At 42.9% G+C, this 22,043-nt stretch overlaps 1 protein-coding gene across 4 annotated transcripts in view; it reads right to left on the minus strand.

The window, feature by feature from the left end:
* The window catches only part of ITPR1 (inositol 1,4,5-trisphosphate receptor type 1), a 354,448-nt gene that overhangs the window by 314,553 nt on the left and 17,852 nt on the right, over positions 1-22,043 (minus strand). For all 4 annotated transcript variants that reach the window (XM_024244292.3, XM_009238773.4, XM_024244293.3 and 1 more), the window contains exons 3-4: positions 16,557-16,664; positions 12,058-12,128 (exon numbers count right to left, since the gene is read on the minus strand). In XM_024244292.3, coding sequence (XP_024100060.3) covers positions 12,058-12,128; positions 16,557-16,648 — 163 coding nt within the window. In that variant the 5' untranslated portion in view covers positions 16,649-16,664. The remainder of the gene's footprint in view (positions 1-12,057; positions 12,129-16,556; positions 16,665-22,043) is intronic.

Consider the following 22,043-nt stretch of genomic DNA (forward strand, 5'->3'; position numbering starts at 1 on the left):
GAACCCATTCAGTTTCCAGAGAGCTTCTTGTCTACAGTGCATCTGTGCTCTCCCCAGCTGTTTATTGACCCAACGCTCCCAACCATAGGGCTTCCACAGGAAGCAAAAACAGAAAGAACAGCTGGGTCCTTCGGTGGGAAAACACACACAGTCAAATGGAATCATCCATCTAACCTCTGTCCCAGAGCAGAAATTCCCTCTGCAAAATCCCTGACAGATGGTCACCCCTCTTTGAATCGGGGGAAACTCAGTAATTTGAAGCAGGCCTCTTCTTTGAGTAACTGCTCAGCACTAATAGTCAGAATTAAGTTCTTTTAAACCTCAAATTCTACCTCTGGGCACTTTGATCCACTGGCCCTCATTCTGTATTGCTCTGGGCTCAGAACATCTGTCTTCTATACGACAGCCCTAAAATAAGGAAGATAACAGTCAGTGGCTCCTGAGAGACTTGCAGGAGCACAGCTTGTTAGAAATGTAGAATCTCAGCAGGGTGCCGTGGCTCACGCCTGTAATCCTGACACTTTTGGAGGACAAAGTGGGAAGATCAGTTGAGCCCAGGAGTTTGAGACCAGCCTGGGCAACATGGCGAAACCCCATCTCTACAAAAAACACAAAAATTAGCTGGGTGTGGTGACACACGCCTGTAATCCCAGCTACTCAGGATTAGGAGGCTGAGGGTGGGAAGATCGCTTAAGCCTGGGAAGTCAAGGCTGCAGTGGGCCTTGATTGCGTCACTGCTCTCCAGCCTGAGCTACAGAGCAAGACCCTATCTCAAAAAATAAAAATAAAATAAATAAAAAAGAAATGTAGAATCTCAGGTCTCACTCCAGTCTACCTAATTAGAATCTACATTTTAACAAGATTCCAGGTGGTTCCTATACGCCGTCAGGTCTCAGAAGCAATGCCTTAGAGGTCTCTTTTCATTCATTCCACAAACATTTTAGTTCCTAATATAGTCCAGAACCTGTGCAAAGCCTTAGGGAGACAGGCATGGTTTCTGTCCTCACAGTTAATGCAACAGGGGGGAAGGGCTAAGTCAAAACCAGCAAGTTAAAAGTCAAAACCAAAAATTAGCAGTGTTATGGTATTTAATATGGGCCAGGTAGTCCCGTAAGTGCTTTACACAGATTAACTCATTTAATCCTCATAAAAACCCTGTGAAGTATATATAATAATTTCCCCATTTTCCAGATGAGAAAATGGAGGCATTGCCAGGTTAAGTAATACATCTGAGATGACATGACCAGTAAAAAGCAGGGCTGAGAGTCAAACCCACAGGGTCTGGCTTCAGTCTGTGCAAAAGGAGCAGCTGCTTGCCTGCACACAAAGGTTCAGTAAAGGTGCCCCAGAGGAGATGCCTGAGATTTGAAGGTTGGGTGGGCATTAGAAAGACTGGGGGGTCCAGGAAGGAACAACAGAGATAGGGAGATCATTTCAGGCAGAAGAAAAAGGACACGCAAAGTCCCAGAGTACAGAGCAAGTATACTGACTGCCAGAAGGAAGTCAATCCATCTGGATGGCGCATAACCTGGAGGAATTACTGCAGATAAGGCTGAGAGGTAAGCAGTGGTGACTCATGCAGACTGCTGGGAACCCTGAGAGTGTGTCTTTTATCCTGAGCACAACTGGGTAACCACTATGAGGTTCCAAGCAGCTGAGTGACATCTTCAGATCTGTGCTGATTCCCCTAGCCGCAGTAAACGGTGGATTGGAGGTGTCCACACAGACACAAAGGAGGCAAAGGTGGAATTACAGAAACAGGTAAGGAGTCTGTGCAGCAACTTTGGTGAGAAATGTTGCTGCTGGAGCTAATCTAAAATGTCATCATTCAATATCGAATGGAGACCTGGTAACTTGGAGAAGTTAACCCTGCATTAGCTTTATTCCCACCAAGCAATATGCCTTTTAAATGTGGAACCTAGGACATCAGAAGCCTCAAGTGTTTTCTGAGCAGCCCAACTCTGTGAATTCACTTAAGTGGCAGACACTGTGTGGTCCTCCAGACATAGGTTCAAATCCCAGATCCACCTTGATTTCTAACCCTCTGTGGGTTCAGGGTGCCCAAGTGTAAAATGGGGACAATAACAGTACCCATGTCATAGTGTGCTCCAATGGTCAAGAACAAAAGCATGCATGACCCTATCAGAAAGCCAAGCACAAAAGAGGAAGGTACTTAACAATTATTTGTTTTTCATGCTCATGTACTGAATGCAGCCAAGGAATCTCAAAACTATAGGCATGAAAGAGAGAAAAAAGATCAAACATTAGGAGTCAAGGAGAAGACACTCTCAGAGAATGAGACCAATAAGATCCACTTTCCAGGGAGAAGACAAGTCAACTACAAGAAAGTTTTAGGGGTTGTTGTTGTTGTTGTTTGAGACAGAGTCTTGCTCTGTTGCCCAGGCTGGAGTGCAGTGGTGCAAACATGGCTCACTGCGGCCTCAACCTACTGGGCTCAAGCAACCCTCCTCCCTCAGCCTCCTGTGTAGCAGGGACCACACGTGACCACCACCATGCTCGGCTAATTTCATTTTTTGCAGAGACAGGATCTCACTTTGTTGCCCAGGCAGGTGTCAAACTCCTAGGCTCAAGCCATCCTCCCGCCTTGGCCTCTCAAAGTGCTGGGATTGCAGGCATGAGCCACCATGCCCAGTCTGCAGGAAAGCTTTTCAAGAGTAACAGGCTCAGGTAGTTTGGAGCATTTCAGGGCAGCGTTAAGGCATCAGTGTAAAAAGATCAGCAGCCATTCAATTTAAAATGCCAGCGAAAACACTGCTAGAACTGGAAGCAGTCAAAATCATATCAGAAAAAACACCAATTCCTTTTCAACCAGTATTTAATGAAGAACCAACATTATGCCAGGTGCTGGGCCAGGAGTGCAGGGCAAGATTTGGTACCTTAGAGTGCTCCAAAATCTGGCGAGGAGAAAACAGTAGCTGTGTATTTATCAGACTGTGATAAATACTATACTCAAGATTGTTAAGTAGGCGGTTAGCATGCCCCTCTCGTCTATAGACTTTTATCTTCTGTGTCAATGCAGCTCACAAAGACATACGCTGGGGTTGCAGAGGAGGAAGTTAAGAAATCGGGTAATTTTTGTCAAAGAATATTTCAAGGCCAGTCCACTTCTAAAGGCAGTTTAGAGTAGCTGTTAAGAGGAGGATTTCTGGTGTTAGAGTGACTGGGTTCAAATCCCAGCTCTGCCACTTCTAGCTACGTGATCTTGGACCAGACACTAAACATCTTATATGTCAGTTTCCTCATCTGTGGAAAGGCACCGGCCTTACTTATGGGGTTGTTATGAGGATTAAATAAATGAGTGTATGTAAAGTATATTAATTAAATAGATTATATTCACTAATGTCTCTTAGCACTACACAAGGTATTCACTATTATTTGCATTTATAAAAAACAGGTTATCATTAATTACACAGGGTGATGGAACCAAAAAAAAATTTTTAATTCATGGCTCAAACACAGAAGCCTAAAAGACAGTGTGAGTAGAAACTGGGGTTGTGTCCCAACCCCAGTTTTGGCACAGGATCGCTCTGACCCCAGGAGGCTTTCTAAACCCCTCTAATTTTCTCACTTGTCAAACAAGAAAGGAAAAGAGTTATCATAAGCTCAAGTGATTCACCACACATCTTCATCAATGCTCTGAAGACAGGATTATAAAACCCTTTGCCAAAAGAAAAAGCCCTTAATCAACCACAGTATACTGCTTTCAGAAGAACCATATAACAGTATGACAATATGACCCCATTATGCTTGCTGAGATTTCCAAATCAATTTCACCCTCAATGGAGGAAGTCACAAAAGCAATACTGTGATTCAATTAGAGGACAAGGTAAACTTATTTATTGCACTAGAAGCATTTTATGCACACAGTGCTGAAAATGGTTCTCCATTGGCAACTAAATCATAAGGGTAAATGACTATAAAAGAGGGGTCTGAGGTCTACTTTCCAGGGTGACTCAGGTATGCAAAAAAGAATGGATCCAGGGCATCAAAGTAAACACAAATTCCCTTATGCTCATTTTCAGGGTACCCAGAGCCTTCAGACATTCATCTCATAGCTTGAAGCAAGTAGGCAGCAATCCAGTGAGGGATACGCTGCAGTGTGTGGGACTCCAGCATAATCAGGCAGCAGGCACCATCCCCAGTAATTGTGTAACACACTGTGAGCATTCTATGTTGCCCAGGGAATTGACTTAAATTACAGTTTTGTTCCCTTTAAATGGAGTCTGTTTGTCCAAGATTGAGATAAACTAGTAAATCTGAAATGAAGATTATAAAAAACTATTAATCTTTTTATTAAATTTGAGTTGATTTTGTGAATACAGAACAAGTTGGAGGAGACTCTCCTACAAGGCAGCTGCACACACTCTTGAAACCTTCAATATGCCTCAAGGCATATACTTGACAAGCACCTTAAATAGACTGATTTTTCTGCCTTATTTAACAAGACAGAAAGTAAGTCCTGTACCCCTACTGTGAAAGGCCTGTCATGGATTAGAATCAAAAGAACAAACAAAATTTAAGTTAGGCCCTCCCCTTTGCATGAGGGTATTTAAAACTAAGTAAGATATGGATTCATTCCTTCGATGCCTTGCCAAAAGAAAAAAATGAAAAATACTGTTGCTTAGCAACATTTAAAACAATGTGCAGCAAAGGAGGGTCGTTTGAAAGAAAGCTAAGCCGGTGAGTTTGTTATAGCCACCCTACATGACCTTTGTGACCCAAGACCCTGCCTGTGTCCCCATCTGGCCTAAGGGTAAGGTTAAGGCCTGGCTATTACCGGCACTCATCTATCTTGACAAAGAGACCTGTAATCCCAAAGAAATAAGAACGTATTTCTGGATAGCACAAGGCTTCTAATGTTAACCTGCCTGTTTCCACCACTAATAGCAAAGTTTCAAGCTGGATGAAATCTTGGAAAAACCCCATTTAACAGATGGGGAAACTGAGGCTAAGAGAGATGAAATGACTTCTCCAAGGTATTGGAGCAGTTCATGGCAGATTCTGGGCTGGATGCTAGCTCTGGCATCCAGAAGTTGCTCTTTCCCCTATATTTAACCTAAATTGCAGGTAAGACCAAGATCAGAGAAGTAGGCTATTGACACTCAAGTGTTTCTTATCACTCAAGCATGAAAAATGCCATTCTTATTTGAGGACCCTTCCTAAGCTGCTGGGAGGTTTCAAAGTCAATTACAAAGAGCTTGCATGAGATGCGAAACCCTTCTCTCTCTCAATAAAATAATCCTGCTAAATCCACCAGCCTGCTACTAAAAGGGGCTAACATGGTGCCAGCACTCTGGGACTGGGGAAAGAAGGCTCCAATAAAAATAAAAAGGCCACAAGTCTGATCCTCAAGTTCATGGCCATGCTTTAGGTCCAAGAGTGGCTCGTTATAGCCAAGCAACATACTCTTCTCCATGCCAGTATCATGGTGACTGCACAATACTCAGATTGTCATTATTTCTAGCCGGGCATATGTTGAGGAACCAGGGGTCTTCCACCAACACTTTACTCTGGAAATGCCCAGAAACTGAAATATACTGCCCCAGGTCAGACCTGCATTTGCACTACAAACAGGACTCATCCTACTGTAAGTAACATACTGCGCATCCCACAGCTGGTCGGAGCAATGGCTAAAAGTGCATTAAGTGTGGCAGGGTGCAGTGGCTCACACCAGTAATCCCAGCAATTTGAGAGGCCAAGGTGGTGGATGGCTTGGGGCCATGAGTTCAAGACCAGCCTGAGCACCATAGCAAGACCCCCATCTCTACAAAAATTTAAAAAGAAGCCAGGCATGATGGGGTGTGTCTGTAGTCCCAGCTACTCAGGAGGCTTAGTAAGGAGGACGGTTTGAACCCAGGAGGTCGAGGCTGCAGTGAGCCATGACCACACAATTGCACTCCAGCCTGGGCAACAGAGTGGGACCTTGTCTCCATAAAACTACAAAGGAAGAAAAGCACTGGGCCCAGCCTTTGGAAGAGGGCTCTGGCTACGACACTCATAAGTCACATGGCACTGGACCAGCTCATAACTCTTGTCATCTCAAATGGCGTCAGGTACCAAATAGATGCGCTCTGGTCTTGGGGTACTGCACAGTGAAAGATTAGGACATGAAAAGCATCCTCATTTACTTTTCCCCAGTAGGCCAGGTTTTATACTAGGTAGGAAGAAATTTCACCTGCTTTGCTTCTACTTATATATAAATAGTTGCAGTAAAGACAACAAATTACTCTAAAGAAGTTTCTTCAACATTTTCACTACACATTGATGTAGACGTCTTTGAGAATGTCTCTTTCCTCATGGAGTACAAATGGCTGGCACATGGGAACTACCCAATAAGTGTTTGTGAAATGAATGATAATCATTCTAAGAAGTGACATTTAACTGACTATGGGCAAGTTACCCAACTTCTTAGAGCTTCCATTTCCTCAACTGCATAATGGGAACATCAACACCTACACCTCATAGGTGGGTTCCTCAGATTAAAAGAGATAATTCAAAGGAAGTGCTTTGCACAAAATGAATGCTGTATTAACACTGGCTACTGTAATTTATAATGTGGGTCTGTTTCTCCATGAAACTCTAAGACTCCTGAAAGCAAGAAGGAGTGTAACTCATCTTGCCCTGCCATCACCAACGCCAGCAGCTGGTACACAGTAGGGCCTCAGTGCTGGAGGTAAACACTCATTTTTCACAATACATTTGCTTAGATTGGACTATGATGCTTGAAACCAACTTCACTGGGAAAGAGAAATGTAAGATACTTATCTGGAACATCCACATATTCAGTCTGTCTGATCCCCTCCTCAATTCATATAAACCACTTAGTGATAGAATAATGATTCCTTTCACCTCATTTTTTCCTGCCCCAACTTCTCCTCATTTTGAACTGTAAGTTTCGCTTTGAACAACTTTTATTCTGAAACTAAGGGGCTCCCTGCAAGGTTAAAAGCTGCACATTTTGATATCATTGATATGGTAACATCTGTCCAACATCAAGAATTTAGAGCCATGACTGGCCTCTTGATGTGAACAGAGAAGATTAGGTTTTGAAAGCAAGAGCCTGACTGTTGCCCAAATCTTATGCAATAATGGCATGATCAACACTAAAGCCTATCTAATTGCTCAAAAGCTCAGTTCCCTTGTTTCTACTCCAACAACCCTGGAGGTGATTTATATTTAAAAAGAGCAGAGATTCTGGGAGCAAAATGAAGACTAGTTGTTAGTTTCCACCTTTTCTTTGTAGAAGATGCCTTTATATTTAGCACCGGGGAGCTGGGGGAGGGACTGGTAAAAGTGGGAAGAGGAAAAGATAATACAGAGAAAGGAATTCACTAATCACAAAGTTTCTATTCCCTGTTTCAATCTGATTTTGTCTTCTCTATTCTTTCAAGATTATGGGCAAAGACAACACAAATCAGGGAGAAGAAGAGGTTCTGCCTTACCTTCCATGGACGTTGGGGCTTTAAAATGGTACCACATTAATACAAGAACTAAAGTTGCTGCATTATTCTAAGTCTCAGCTCTCCTCATCCCTTACGAGGACAATGATATTGTCCAAAATTCATTCAGATGAAAAAGATGTGGCTTATGTGAAACAGATGTGCAGCCAACCTTCCTACAGAGGAAGTTAGAGGCAAGAGATATATTCAAGGAAATCACATACACACAAAAAAGCAATTCACTTTGGAAATGTACTTTCAACCATCAGAGAAAAAAAAGCAAGTGTGTTCAATGTTGAACTCTTCTACGTCTACTGTGAAAATTAACAGCAACCACTCACTGAACAACTACTGTGTACTAAGCACTCTATTAGGCTTTTTATGCATATTATCTTTATAAGGATGGAATTGTTTGACCCTACTTCACAAGTGAGGAAACAAGCTGAGAAATATTATGTAATCTATCAAGGTTACTCAGCTTGCATACAGGGGCACTGGGGCTCAAATACAAGCCCAGGGGTTCATGTACACATCCCCACCCACAAAGAATTTGAAGACAAAAAAAATAACAATATATAATTATTCTCATAAAATTAAATATGAGATTTACAAGTACCAGGCTCTGTACTAAGTACTGGGAATACAAAGAAAAGAATAAGGCTTAAACTCTTAACTAAGGGTCAGGCTCCCCCAGTACTAAATTCTTCACACACAATTAATTTTCCCAATGACCTTATGAGATAGAGCCTATTATCCTCTCCCATTTTACAGGTGAGAAAACCAAGGTTGGCAAAGGTGAAGTGATCTGTTAAGGGTCACACAGCAAAGAATTCATGGAACTTGAATATGAACCAGGAAGCCTGATCCAAGAGCCTCTTTTATTAACCATTAGGGCTGCAGATCTCAGGAGCTCACAAAATTAAAGATGCAAAGTCAGAAGCCATGGGGAATATTGCATAAACAGGCCTTGGATTTCCATTTACTTAAGAACAGGTTATGATGGTTCTCAATATAGGAAATAACTTGGCAAGGAAACAATGGAAGCAAGAGCAAACCCAAATGACTACATGCAGCTCTGCTGATTGCTCAGATAAAGACTCCATCATCCCATTCGGCTGCTTGCCAGCATCTCGCTTTTCCATATGTGTTTGTTAAACTCTAGGGTGCAACGAGTCCATGAGGAAATGGACTAGAAATGCCTCCAAATTGCCCAACTGCCCTATGCACAATTTCTAAACATCAAAATGACTTCAGCTCCAAAATACACTTATATTTGGAAACACAGCAATTGCTTCCAAAAGAGAGATCTTTCTCTTCATTTTAGAAAAAAAAAAAAAATGTCAAAGTATGCTGCACCGCAGTTGAAGGAATGCTTTGGAAAATTTTTTAAAACTCACTGCCCAAGTTCCACGGTGGAGAAGCAGATCTTTCCAGCACTGAGGCAGCCTGCAAAGGCAGAGCTGCCTAGGCCCTTCACCTGGGTGCAGGGGACCTCTGGTTTAGCACATGGAATTAAGGAAGTCCTGACCTACATTCCCAAAGCCTGCAGCAGAGCTTGTTTTGAACCAGATTTTCCCACAAGGACAAAGCATCTCACAACCCAGAAACCTTTATTTTTAATTTAGGGAGAAAAGCAGTCAACAAATCAAGTCACTGTCATGTGACCACCTGTAGAACCAGACCAGGCTGTAAAAGGAGTTTGCTTCCTTCCAAATAGCTTCTGTTAGACTATTACTGTTATCTCAAAACAGTCCCTTCAAATCAGCCACCATATATACATCCAAGCACCAGGCACCTTTACAGTCGTGCCAGAAAAACATGTCTCCTCCGACTTCCCCTGCTATAGTCCTATTTATTTTTAACATTATAACCCTGTATTCAAACAGTTCCTGGTTCATTTGCGACAACATGAATGAACCTGGAGGACATTATGCTAAGTGAAATAAGCCAGGCACAGAAAGACAAATACCACATGATCTTGCTTATATGTGGAATCTAAAAAGATTGAACTCCTTCCTAGAGACAGAGAGTAGAATGGCGGTCACCAGGGGCTGGGGTGGAGGATTGAGATGTTGGCCAAGGGATACAAATTTCAGTTAGGAGGAATAAGTTCCAGAGATCTACTGTACAACATAGTGACTACAGCAAACAACAATATAACATATACTGGAAACTCACTAAGAGTAGTTTTTAAATGTTCTCAGCAAAAAAAAATAATAAGCATGTGAGGTAATGTATATATGAATTAACTCAGTTTAGCCATTCCACTATACATGCATATTCTAAAACATCATGTTGTACACCATAAATATATGTCGATTTAAAAAATAAAACTTTAAATTGTGTGCATATATTTGTAAAAAACAGATAGCCACTAGTTAACTTCGTACAGTACATTAGAATCTCTCCCAGGTTCATCTCCCAGCTCCCAAGGCCTGTATATAGAACAGGATAAGAGCTCACGCTGGACCCAAGCAATGCCTTCCGGACTCATATCCCGCCCCTTGGTCCCAGCTGCAAAAGTGAAACCTAGATCACCTCTTCCCTGAATAACAAAGTTCAGGTTTTATTAGCCTAGGTGTCATTAGCCATGGTTCTTAACCTTGGCGGCACAAGAGAAATACCTGAGAAGCTTTCAAAACTCCCAATGCCCAGTTAACTCAAAATCCCTGAGCTGGATTCAGCTATCAGTGTTTCTGAGAGTTCTCCAGGTGATTTCCCTGTGCAGCCAAAGTTGAGAACCATGGCTCCCACTCCATCCCGTCACCAGCCATGTGACCTCAGACAAGGTTCTTAAGTTCTGAGTGTATCAATCTCTTCCTAGGGAGGAGGGACAGCTCCCTGAGCTAATGCAGGCAGAGTGCTTAGCACAGGGCCTGGCACAGTCAATTGATCTTGTCCCTTTTAATATTCACAGTGGGGAAGTAATTCTATGAGTGACTGAGTTATGATCATTGGACGAAACATTTCATTTCTGCAGCACTCAAGATTTTGTCTTGTCTTGGAAGGAAACATGAAAGAAGGATTGAGAAGAAAAAGGTGGTGGAGGCAATAGCCGCCTTGGGTTCCTCTTACAACTTGTATCAACAACTGTTATTCTCTCTCTTTTTTTAACAGCCTCCCCCCACCCCCACCCATCCTCAGGTGAAAACATTCTCCTGATTGTCTCATGCCAACTGGATGCAACTCAACACCAAATGTCTTCCAAATGGCTTTTCTCCATCTGAACGTCTGCGTTCTATTTTATTCTAATTTATTTAGCTTTTATCCAAAAAAGTCAAACAGTTTCTAAACCACTAAACAATAAGAACTCAGAAATCGAGTTATATAATCTGCAAACGGCAAGATTTGAGCCCTTTGGGACTGAAGCCATCAGTCAAATACCTAACCCAGTGGTTTTTCGCCCTGGCTGTAAAGAATTATCCCAATTCCAGAGGTTACCTTAATTGATAAATAATTTAATTAATAAATAGATGCTTAGGGCTGTATAGTGGATCCCTAAGTCCTAAGCTCTGCAATGGAGCCCCAAGCATCTATTTAATTTAAAAACTTCCTCAGATAATTCTAACATGTGGCTAGAGCTGAGGACCACTAACCACAACAACAAAAAAGAAAAACAAATGTTTATCATCTAAGATACCAAGTGTATTTCAAAGACCTCCTACAATAAACTAAGCTACCTTTGGAGAAAGATGCCAAATTCAGGAGGCCTAAAGAAAAAACTAATTTGGGTAGAAAAGCTGCCCTGCCTATGTCTTTTTTTTGTTTTTGTTTTTGAGACAGGGACTCACTTTGTCGCCCAGGTTGGAGTACAGTGGTGTGATCTCGGCTCACCGCAGCCTGGAACTCCCAGGCTCAGGTGATCCTCCCAACCTCAGCCCCCTGAGTAGCTGGGACTACAGGTGCATGCTACCACACCCAGCTAATTTCTGTATTTTTAGTAGAGACAGTGTTTCACCATGTTGCCCAGGCTGGTCTAGAATTCCCAGACTCGTCTAGAATTCCCAGACTCGTCTAGAATTCCCAGACTCATCCAGAATTCCCAGGCTCAAGCAATCTGCACACCCTGGCCTCCCAAAGTGCTGAGATTACAAGCATGAGCCACCGTGCCCAGCCTGCCTATGTCTTTTAACTCAAAAAACAAGTGCAATAATTAAGAACGTTTCATGCCAGTGAGACGTTCAGTGAGGTATCACTAGATACCTCTTAAAGAAGGTATCTAAGAATATCAGCATCCCCAAAGGGACAGTGAGATTGCTGAAATAATGAATGTTCCCTGTGACTGGATCCATAAATCCTATTTGTTTGAAGAAATACCAATACAAATGTAAGACTTTAAACCAAATTAGCACTTGTCAACACATATTTAATAGACAAATTAAGGACCAAGTAAAAGCCACCCCAATCTTGATACTAAATTTATGTATGCATTTTTCAGGTTGTAAAGCTTAGAACTGAAATCATACTCTGAAAAAAATACATAAGTAAATAAGCCTATTTTGCTTATAAACACACACACACACACACACACCAACAACACACTTCCTGAATTTTCAAGTGAGTCAAGGTGACTACTCCAGGAAAGCCACCACCTTACCTCTGAATTTCTTAGGTGGATTGTTAAGGTCCCCGGTTTCTGGCTGTACAACACAACGATCATCAACCAGGCTGTAAAGAAGACAGATAAATGCTCTGTCAAGTGTATGAAAATGAAACTCTTAGCACTATGCAAAAATCAGATATCCCAGGGCTTTTCCTGTGCAACATTTAGACTGCCATATTCTCCTGCCAGGAACTCTTTACACTAGAGGCTTCCTATGCATGGATCTAAACCTAATCCAAAAGCCCAGCATTCTGTTCTGTGAAGGACACATTAAGGCTACTGTTTTCTGTGGCTCCTTTCCCATAACCATGTCCATGGTAGATCTGAGTATAGCATGAAATGTGGCTGAAGTCACAAGACACAGCAAGGGGCTGTTGCATTCAACTAAGGGTAGCTGAGGAGCTGACTTTGTGCCAGGTGAATATGAGCCAGGCCCTTGCTCTTTGGGAGCTCAAGGCTAGTGCAGGAGCCTTAAGAACAAACTGATAAGGAGAATATAGTCTAAGGGCTATAAGAGAAGGAAGAAAAAAAATACAGCCAGAATCGAACTGTGCCTGAGGTCATCTGAGAAGCTGCAGACAGAGGAAGTTGTAATGGAACTACTGGAAGAGTCGAAATCGATGTTGGAGGCTAGAGGGGAGCATTTCCAGGTGGAAAGAACCATGAGTGCAAACTCATGAAGATATGAAAGGACTCTGGAGCATCAAAAGCAACTAGTGGGGAAAGTACAAAAAAATTACAAATAAATAAGCTCACATTACATAAAGACTCAGTATTTAAAGTCCTGACTGCTAAGTCTAACTTGCACAATTCTTTAAGAAGAACCACTTAAAAATATATTTTTGAACAGATGAGGGAACTGAGACTCTGAGAAGTTACACAACTTGTCCAAGCTCCTAAAACTGGTACTGATAGAACAGGCTAATCTTCCAAGTGACCACAGAACTTGCACTTGTTCCCAGCTAACACGCCATGGCTTTCCAGGGTTCCTCCATTCATCTGTGCTGCCTCCTCTTATCCCAAATGCAAGGTACCATTAAATATTCAGCCTTTACCCTTGCTGTTCTATTCTCCAAGATTTCCTTTTGCCTCCTGAAGTCCCGCCTGTCTTTCAGGACTCAGATTAAGAGCCCCACCTTCTCCACAAAGCCCCCCAAAGCTTCTCCTGTGCCAGACACTCTCTGCCTCTCCTTCTCCGTCCTCCCAACCTCACTGACTGAGACTCCAAAGGGGCACCAGGCTACCAGCTCCATGAAGGCCAGAAGATGCCCAAGGCTGGCAGCTCAGTATCTATTTGGTGGGTAAATCAAAGTGTCCGTGGTACCCCACCAGCAGTTTGCCTCCTTCAGCTTCACGACACAAGACCTCACTGTATAAACAAGAGGGACAGTGTAGCCAACGGCCTGAGTTCTCATGTAAAAATCAAGAGCAGAATATATATATATAAAACCACCACCCTGAGCTCCTGTAAGTATAGTAATGCCCCCAGAGCTAACATAATGCTTGACAGGGTGGGCTCAGAATCCAAGGTAGGGCTAGGTTAATAAATCATCAAGCCATGGCCAGGCGTGGTGGCTCACACCTGTAATCCTAGCACTTTGGGAGGCCGAGACAGGCAGATCACGAGGTCAAGAGATCGAGACCATTCTGGCCAACATGGCAAAACCCTGTCTCTACCAGAAATTCAAAAATTAGTTGGGCATGGTGGCAGGCGCCTGTAGTCCCAGCTACATGGGAGGCTGAGGCAGATGAATCGCTTGAACCCAGGAGGTGGAGGGTGCAGTGAGCCAAGACCATGCCACTGTACTCCAGCCTGGTGACAGAGTGAGACTCCATCTCAAGAAAATAAATAAATAAATAAATCATCAAGTTCTCAAATGGGGAGGAAGTGGAGAGAGGAGCCCCAGTTAAGCTCAGACAACAAATGAATTGTAGATGGCACTCTGCCACCTACTAGCGGCATGATCATGACTATGGCATTTTACCCCTACCGGTCTCAGTTTTTTCATCTGTAAAATGAAAGTTGGTCTCAGGGATTCTTAATGAGGGGGATGTTCATCAGACTTATTGTTTCCAAATATACTGACACCAGGACTCTGTCAACCCAGCTTACTAAAGCTGTGCTGTAGGATGAGGCCCAAGAACCCTGCCCGTCTTGTTTTTATAAAGAGACAGGGTTCTTGCTATGTTGCCCAGGCTGGTCTTAAAAGCTGGTCTTGAGCTCCTGGCCTCAAAGGATCCACCCATCTCAGCCTCCCAAGTAGCTGGGATTACAGGCGTTAGCTACTGCACCAAGCTGAACCTTTATTTTTAACAAGCTAAAAAGGCAATTCAGAAGCCTGCCACTGAGTAGTGTGCACACACACACACACTTGCCCTCCAAGATCCTATTGGAGTTCTAAAGTTCAATTAGTAGATGAAGCCATTTGGAGGTAACCACCATCTATATAAATGGGATGGGGCTGGAGTGCTACACAGTGAGTCCCATAACGACTGGCAGTCACTCATTGTAGTCCACAACAGGTCCTCCACAAATATTAAAAACAGGAAGGGTTGTCAAACTTTCTTTCCAACCCCATTTTTACACTGCTATCCTCAAATATGTGCAAGCAACTGAGAAAATAAAGTATTCATCTCAAGAAAGTATTAGCAACCCAAAGTTCAAAAAGAAGCCCTCCTCACTTTAAAAGGGCAGGAGGGACTCATCATTAATTTGTTTACAACGTTTGAGGAAAACACTTAAAAAGCACTTCATATGATTTTCAAGAAGAGATGCCCTGGAAGAGAAAGAAGGTACTAAGATCTTGGGGGCTCAGGAGGCACCTGGGTGACTGGGAAATCAAGACCCCCAGGGGAAACATGGGAATAGAGTGGGTTGAGGTTTAACCAGGCATCCAGATAGGGGCTGTGCACACTCAAGGAGGAGGGAGAGCTGTGGGCAGACAAGGAAGCTGGAAAGAGAGAAGCTGGCCTGCAGAGAGCAACTGTTGGCAGCCCTAGCCTTAGAGTCTGGAATTTTCTGAGCTGTGAAATCTTGGGCAAGTGACTTTGCCTCTCTGAAGCTCAAAAGTTTTGCCTCCACAAACAGTAATGATGATAGCGTTCACCATAGACAGTTGTGTGAGGATTAAGGAAGATGTAGGCACAGTATTTAGCATAGTGCCTAGCACACAGCAAATACCCACTGGGCTCATTTAGTGCTTTTCATTTATTACTGTTGTGGTCATTGCTGAAAAGAAGAAGAGGGTAAAACAGTCAACCATAGACGATGAAAACAGGAAGGAGCCAACCATGAAGAAAGGAGGGACAGTCAGAGGCAGGGCAGAAGGAGGCCTCTTTGCCAAAAGCCACAGAAGATAAATTGTTAAGGGTAGGTCCATAATGGAGAGAGGTCAAATGTAGAAAGTCACTGGATCTGGTGATCAGGCAGTCATGGATGACTTCTTTTTCACTGGATGACATTTGAAACAAAATCTCTCTACAGTGGGAGCACAAGTCTAATTGAGCTATAATTCTGTATCTATAATAATTTGCTCCCTGAGTGTGAAGTAACCTGCATGAGAGCCTATGAATACTCATTCTGCACAAATACCAGGAAACAAGCATGCTTTAAATAATAGCTATAATTAAAAGGAAGGTCTGGCTGCTGTAAAAATGAGGTTCTTGGAGAAGCTGCTGGTCTTCCTTCCCCCAATTTATTTGAGACCAGCTCTTGCCAAATTCAACAATGCCACCCCAGGCCCTCACTACTCCTTTCTACACAAAGACAATATAGACCATTCGTAACTATTTTGGAGTTAACCATCTTGATTCTCCATTCTGCCTCTGTCTGCCTTTGGGACTATTTCACCTCTCATTTCCTCTTCTAGACAATAGGCGTAGGAGGAGACGGGAGAAGATAATCAAATGAGTACATTATGAAATATATTTGTACCCTTAAAAGTTGTATAAAAAGCACAAAAGAGCAAAAATCTGATTTATAGAACTTTATGCAATTTGTAATTTTCAAATGCATACAGCAATGTAAAGTAGGAAATGTCTGCTTCAAAGAAAAGAGATAGGCAGCCCGGGAGGTTTGGTCTTTGCTTATATTATAAAGGAGTCACTATTTGAAAAGAAGAGCCTTTACAAAACTAAAAAGCACTTCTTTGGGCTCTGTAAACATTCATCTTTACACTTTATTCCATTTAAACTGTATTCCATAGTGGAATAAAGGCACTCTCCCTTTTATATAGAAAGGAAGAGCAAATTTTAATAAACTCAGAATAGTGTCCTAAATAATGAGGTTTTGCTCTTTCAGAAATATACAGAAAATTGTGTTTTTGTATAAGAGGTTAAACTTGGCTAATATGAGATTTGGTGTTTATGATTTCAACCACACTTAGAAAGCCAAGTAAAATGGTAACGTTCTTATGTCAGAAAAATCACAGTTTTAAGCTGACGTTATGATGTCTTAAACAAATCCTTCCACACAAGAAATTGCATGCTCTTACCCCAAGGTGCTAATAAATCCATTTGTCGATCCCTCCGCGTACAGAGAACAAATGTCTCCAATATGTAGGAAGCTAGACATTTTGTCAGACATGTCTTTCTTGAAAATCCTAGACAAAGTAAAATATGCAGCATTGTTAGAAGAAAAGAAATGTTCAGAGGGGGAAAAAAGTCACTAAGAGTTGGCTTAGCTCAATTTTCCAAAGCGCCTTACTTAAAAGTCAAATTTAAATAAGAGTTTGACAGGCAGGCAATTCAATGAGCCAAGTAAGGACATATGCAACAACATTTTTTCCCCGTATATTATTTAATTTCAGGATATTCCAAACACAGTAACATTTGTTTCTAACAAAACCGTGCCTGAATCAGATTCTACAAGTTGAGGACCCTTGATAATAAAAACTGCAGTGAATAGAAAGCCTGCAGGGAACATAGCCAAGAACGTTGCAGTGATTAGGGAGTTACCTGGAAAGTCTGACTTATGAAACATTAACATATTCAATTTGCCTCAGGGAATGTTAAGTCAGAAGGAAACACCTGGTATAAAAACTTGCTTCTGGCAAGGCCACAGTGCCTGGGCTAAGGTACCAAAGCAACAAAATGACATTAATAAAAGGAAGCCTGGTAATAAATACCACAAATTTCCAGCAGCCTTTTAGGCATTTTAAGAATTCATAACTGTATGCACTTCACCCAAATGCTACTTAAATGTCTTTCCTTCTCATCCTTCACCAAGAAACACTTCCAGAGGATGAAAACCCTTTAGACAGCACCTGGCCCAGATCCTTCAGTATTTGGGTAAGAATAATAAGGTTCCCTGCCCAGGAACACACAGCTAGTTAGAGGCAGTCTTAGAAAAAGCTCTTAAGTCTCAGGAAATCTCTACATAGCCCAGAAAGCATTAAACACACATACACACACATAAATATCAACAAAAATATTGATGTGACTCCTAGAAACAGCTTTCATCAGGGCCATAAATATTGAGGAGTGGGAACCAATTGTAAAAAGCTAAATTGACATTTAAAAAACAAACTCAGTTACGCGGGAAGACTGTGTGCTGGTGTGGACTACAGCTAATAGCCCAGTGTTTCCTCAGGCATCTGCTGTGGAGATGCCCAGGGCAACCCAAGTTTTCCCAAAACCCCTCCTCCAAACCCAGACCCCTTTACACCCCTTTCCCCATCAATTTACTCAACTTCCCCTTCCAGCAGCCATTTACCCCACACAGTCACAAGAGTTGTAACAGTGTGGAATGGTATTGTGTCTCCTTCAATTGCTTTCTGGGTGCCAAGTTTTCTTTCAGGAAGAATTATGCAGCAATGATCAGCATGACACTTCGGGAAGCAACCTACCACCTTAGCAGGAATGTCAGTTACCGAAAGCAAACTTATGTTGAAGAACCTCAGTTCACTGCTTATGAGAAGCTGCAGGGAAAAGCTAATTTGTCATCCCCTTCCCTCCCCTCCAACAACCCAGACATTGCAGGAGAGATAAAGAGCATTTCATTAAACATGAACTTATTTATAGAGGCAGACAGCAACTGAGAACACAGAATGAACTCTCAAACAAAAGAGCCAGCATCTCTAGACCTTGAGGGAAGATACACAAATAATGTGCAGAAGGACAGTTTGCCAAGTACCACTCTCTGGAATCATGTCAGTCATTGTTTAATTCTTCATAACTACATATTTTATATCTAAAGGCAAACCGATGTTTTAAACAGCATCCAGAAAGGTGGCACAAATGGAAAACAGCCAGGGGGATTAATATTTCCCTTCTGCGCTTATATTATAAAGCTTTATCTTAAAGGGTCAGGAAGTCAGCATACTTCTAAGACCAATTATTAGAAGACAATTTGTTTGAATTTTGAACCAGACCAAATTTATGTCTGTACACCCTGGCATCCTGAAAGGACACCAGGGAATTTCCAAATGCAGGAGAGCAGGTATGTGCTCCACAAGAGGACTAGGGCCTTGTCCAGTGTGACTAAGGCTCTCCTTTCAGGATCACCCTTCAGATAAGCATTCAACCCCAGTGGAGACTAGGCCAGAAAATGCCTGCTGTTTTGTGAACCATCACCACCACCTGGATACCTTACTGAAAGATTCCAGACCCTTAAGGGGAAGAAGCAGACAATTCAGTGTCCTCGAGTGACAAAGCATGATGTACCCCATGTTGCTTGCAGCTGATCGTTGCAATAGATGTCTGGACATTGCATTCCTACGGCACAGTTCTGCATTATTTTCTTTTCTGATAATACTAGCTGGCATTTATCAAGGATTTCTCATGCCCACCATTGTGCTGAGTGCTTTACAAATGTTCTCTTAGTGAATCCTCAGGACCACAGGAGGTAGGAACTACCATTATTGCCATTTTGTTGTTGAAGACACTGAGGTGTAATACAGAGAGGTAAGATCCCCATGTCACATACAATTAGCAAGCAGGAGGACCAGGGTTGTTATAACCCAGGTCTATCTGACTTTTTTTTTTTAGATGGAGTCTTGCTCTGTTGCCCAAGCTGGAGTGCAGTGGCGCAATCTCAGCTCACTGCAACCTCCACCTCCCAGGTTCAAGCGATTCTCCTGCCTCAGCCTCCTGAGTAGCTGGGATTACAGGCACCCACCGCCATGCCTGGCTAAATGTTTGTATTTTTTGTAGAGATGGGGCTTTGCCATGTTGGCCAGGCTGGTCTTGAACTCCTGGCCTCAAGTGATCTGCCTGCCTCAGCCTCCCAAAGTGCTGGGATGACAGCCATGAGCCACCGCACCCAACCTAGGTCTATCTGACTCTTCAGTGGAGGTGTTTATCAACAGTGATCCTGGAAACACAGGTTAAAATGTTAAATGTTCTTATACTCCAGATGATTACGGAGAACTGAGTTTCTTCTTACGCACAATTCTGTTTTCTAGTTTTTCTACCATGGCTCTGTAATACTTTCATAAGTCACAAAAAAATTAAGCATCTTCTAACCAAGATACTTATTAAGTGGCCAAGATAAGTGAGTAAGTAACCTTTAGCTACATTTTACATCTCCGCCTGAAATCACAGGCCAGTCCACACACCACAGCTAATGATCCTCTGGGCAATCCACCAGGGGTCCCAATTAAAAACAACCAAAAAGTGGGGGAGGACAGATCCTTCCCCAGGGTCTCATGTGATAATTCCCGTCACAAAGGACTGGGCAGAAAGCTTGCTGGTCTGGCTAGAAACCTCTGGAGATCTCCTCTGGCCTCCCCTTACTGAAGTGGAGGAAGGAGATGGTGGGAGGAGGATAGGTTTTAGTGCAATTATCAGCGATGTCCTGGAAGGAAAAACAAAGGCCAGGAAAGTCAACAGAACAGGCCTCTGTGGTCTGGAGGGGTGGAAGTGGAAAATCCACCCCAGAAGTGATGGGCCTAGGAGCAATCTTCTGGAAGACTTCCTGTTGTTCAGAGCTGGGTGGGAGAGCCCGCCTCTTTATCTGATCGTGGACCATTTGTGCCTGTGAACTTCTAGCAGCTGCACTCAGGGCTCCTATGTCACTCACACCATGACAAGGACCACCTCAGAGAAAACAGAGCTGGCGCCAACCTGCCACGGAGCTGCGGAACTTCAAACACTTATGGACACCCGGGGCTCTGCTGACAAGCCATGCCTGACATACACGAGGGCAGGCTTAGGCACTCAGCTCCCACACTCCACCATGACTCTCTGCCCCTAAGCTCTTATTATTATTATTATTATTATTATTATCATCTACCTTATTATTAGGAGCCCACCGCCACCTCTCTGCTTTCATTTCCCCCTCTGTTAAATGGGGATAATTTAACTTCAAGAGGCTGTGGTGAGCAATGGATGAAATAATGCTTGAAAAGCACCTGGTACAGTGGCTGACATACTTGAATTGATCTACGCTAGTTATTTTTATTTTTCTTCCATGAGAGATAAGTGGAATTCTGAAAGATTCCAAGGCATCAAAATTTAAACTCAGTAAAGGATCCCCTGTTTAAAAAGTCAGATGTGTATCATAACAAATGAACTCCTATATGACCCATGATGACAGATTTTACTTCAGGGAAGATAATTTATCCTTCCTATTTCCCCTGATGAAAAAAGGTGAACAATAGCGAATTACACTCAACTGCCAGCCACAGAGCATTCTAACCTTTCAAAAAACACAGAATCATGGAATAAAAGTTGGAAGGAACCCTGTAAAGCATGTAATTCCACCTCCTGCCCAATAATGAAATCTCCCCATCACGCTGCCTATGGATGGTCTCACTGGGCAATAGAGCCTATTCTATGTTCAAACAGCCTTGTTCAAACAATTACTTCTAAACCAGGCACAGTGGCTCATGCCTGTCATCACATTTTAAACAGCCAAGGTGGGAGGATGGCTTGAGGCAAGGAGTTTGAGACCAGCCAGACCCCATTTCTACAAAAAATAAAAATAAAAATACATTAGCAGGGCATGGTGGTACACATCTGTAACCCGAGCTACTTGGGAGGATCACTTGAGCCCAGGAGCTCCAGGCTGCAGTGAGCTGTGATCACACCACTGCATTCCAGCCTGGGCAACAGAGCAAGACCCTGCCTGTGAAAAAATAAAACAACTACTCCTGTCCCCTCCCTTAGCCCCACAAAGGACAGCTGCCTCGCAGAACTTTTGCTATTCATCTGTCCTCTGATGCATCTAAGATCTCTGCATATGTGAATGCTATCTAGATTATTTCTCCTTAAGGCTTTGCTTCTTTCCACAAAGCATCACCATCCTCCCCGCAATTCCTGATGCAGAATGACCTCAAGAGCACCTCTCAGCCCATGGCAGGCAGGAGCTGAGGCTCCAGAGTCAAAGTGCCCAGGTTCAAACCCCAGCTCTGCCACTTACTCACTGAAGAACTTCAGGCAAGTTCCAGAACTTCCCTAAGCCTCGCTTTTCCCAGCTGTAAAATGGGGAGAATAAGAGCACCTACCTCAGCAAGCTGACATAAGGTTCAGCAAGATGGTATTCATAAACACTCAGCAAAGCATCTGGCATGAAGTAGGCATGCCATCAACATATGCTATTACTATTAGACCGCCACCCACCACCATTCTGTTGGGTGGAAGCACCTGTTAAAACAGGATTCTTCCAGGGTGGCTTTGGCCAAGGCAAAGAAAGGTAGATCACTGCCTCTGGGAGATACTCTTGCAGAGGGGGGCTGTGGCAGCCTTGTTGAGCCTCACACCACCCTCTGGCTGGGCTTCCCTTTGCCCTCTATTGAAATTGCTCCCTGAGCTGTGCATTAAAAAAAAGGGGCAGGGAGGATTTGATTCTATTCCCAAGAAAGGTGCAAATAAAGAAAAAAACAAATGCAGAAAGATCTCCTTGGGGAAGAGAAGCCAGAGCTGCTCTTCAGAATCTGTATTGCTCTCTGCCTTCTCTATACCTTTCCTGGTCTTCTCGTCCACGCTGCTGGCTCCAGTCACTGTTACGTGAAGAGGATTCCCAAATCTGTCTCTCATGT

The sequence above is a fragment of the Pongo abelii genome, chromosome 2 (assembly GCF_028885655.2).
Source record: "Pongo abelii isolate AG06213 chromosome 2, NHGRI_mPonAbe1-v2.0_pri, whole genome shotgun sequence".
Taxonomy (NCBI): domain Eukaryota; kingdom Metazoa; phylum Chordata; class Mammalia; order Primates; family Hominidae; genus Pongo; species Pongo abelii.